Here is a 1,257-nt window from a genome sequence, read left to right as displayed (position 1 = left end):
TATTGGTCACAGTCCCTGGTTGCTCACCATGAAATTTCCTGGGTGACAGGTGTTCCTCTTGTTCTGAAGAGGGGACTCTGGTTGGGCTCCTGGGTGAGGACGGCTCACTCATACACAGAGGCACGATTCAAAGCTTGGAATTTGCACACCTGCCTCCCATTTCCCTGAGGAGGGAGAAGAGTTCAGGTGCTATCAGCAAATTAACTCAAAAGAAGGGTGAGAACAGGGGAAACTTCCATTTATAGCCAGTGCATTAGTGAAACCTGGGGACATCTTGCTTGTGACTAGCATCTGAGACAGAGCCCTTCCACTGCGAACCTGACGCATCTCCAGGCAGTCGTGTGAGAACCGAGTTGTGTTGTGGAACATCCAGCTGGTGTCACAGGAATTCCTTATGGTGAAAAAAGATGCCCCCACATTTGGTGACCAGACGTGTCAAAAATGAAATGTTTTATGTGAGCATAATACAACAATAAAAGGAAATGAGATTTTTACTGAAAAATATTTATTTTGTTAAAATTTACTCCAGACTCTGTGGGGACAGTAAGTCAGACTTTGTCAGCTCTTCAGGGAGTGTGTCCCCAGGGACGCCCTGGGCCCTCACTCATGACGGTGCTGCTCCTTCCACTTCCACGGACATTCTGATGCAGAGGAGCCCACCTTACAGAGGCCTCCACAAAGCTTCAATGAGGCTCAGAGTCATAACCGCTGGGCCCAGGGGTTTCTGTCTCACTTCCTCGTCATCTGAGCCACTGTGAGCAACTGTAGCTGCTCCCACTGCCATATTCTATAGAACAGTAATAGTCTGCCTCGTCCTCAGGCTGCAGCCCAGAGATGGTCAGGAGCCCTGCATTGGCCGTGGTGTCTTTGGATCCAGAGAAGCGGCTGGGGACCCCAGAGCCCTGGCCCTTGTCTGAGTCGGACTTGTAGTTCAGCAGATACCGGGGAGGGCTCCCTGGCTTCTGCTGGAACCACCGTATTCTGTAGTCAGCAAGATTGAAGCCACTGCTGAGGGTGCAGGTGAGTCTGGCTGTGGCTCCAGGGGATGCAGAGACGGAGGGCGGCTGAGTCAGCACAGGCTGGGACAGGGAACCTGCAGACACACAGATACTGTCAGTGTAGAGCCACAACCAGAGGAAGCTTCTAAGGAGATAGAGTATGAAGGGAAGAAACTTCAGAACTGAGCCCTGTACCCCAAGGCCTGTTCCTACCTGTGCAGTGAGAGAGGAGCACAAGGAGGAGAGGAGTCCAGGCCAT

At 51.9% G+C, this 1,257-nt stretch overlaps 1 gene segment (V, D, J or C); it reads right to left on the bottom strand.

Annotated features, from left to right (window-relative positions):
- Positions 1-740: 740 nt before the first annotated feature.
- LOC118975251 (immunoglobulin lambda variable 5-39-like) lies at positions 741-1,257 on the bottom strand. The segment is given in 2 exon segments: positions 741-1,093; positions 1,212-1,257. Coding segments are annotated over 2 exon segments (399 nt in total).

This window comes from Sturnira hondurensis, unplaced genomic scaffold (genome assembly GCF_014824575.4).
Source record: "Sturnira hondurensis isolate 20B ecotype Veracruz unplaced genomic scaffold, ASM1482457v3 Scaffold0020211, whole genome shotgun sequence".
Taxonomy (NCBI): domain Eukaryota; kingdom Metazoa; phylum Chordata; class Mammalia; order Chiroptera; family Phyllostomidae; genus Sturnira; species Sturnira hondurensis.
The sequence above is the reverse complement of the archived record's forward strand: the minus strand, read 5'-3'. Positions and strand labels throughout refer to the sequence as shown.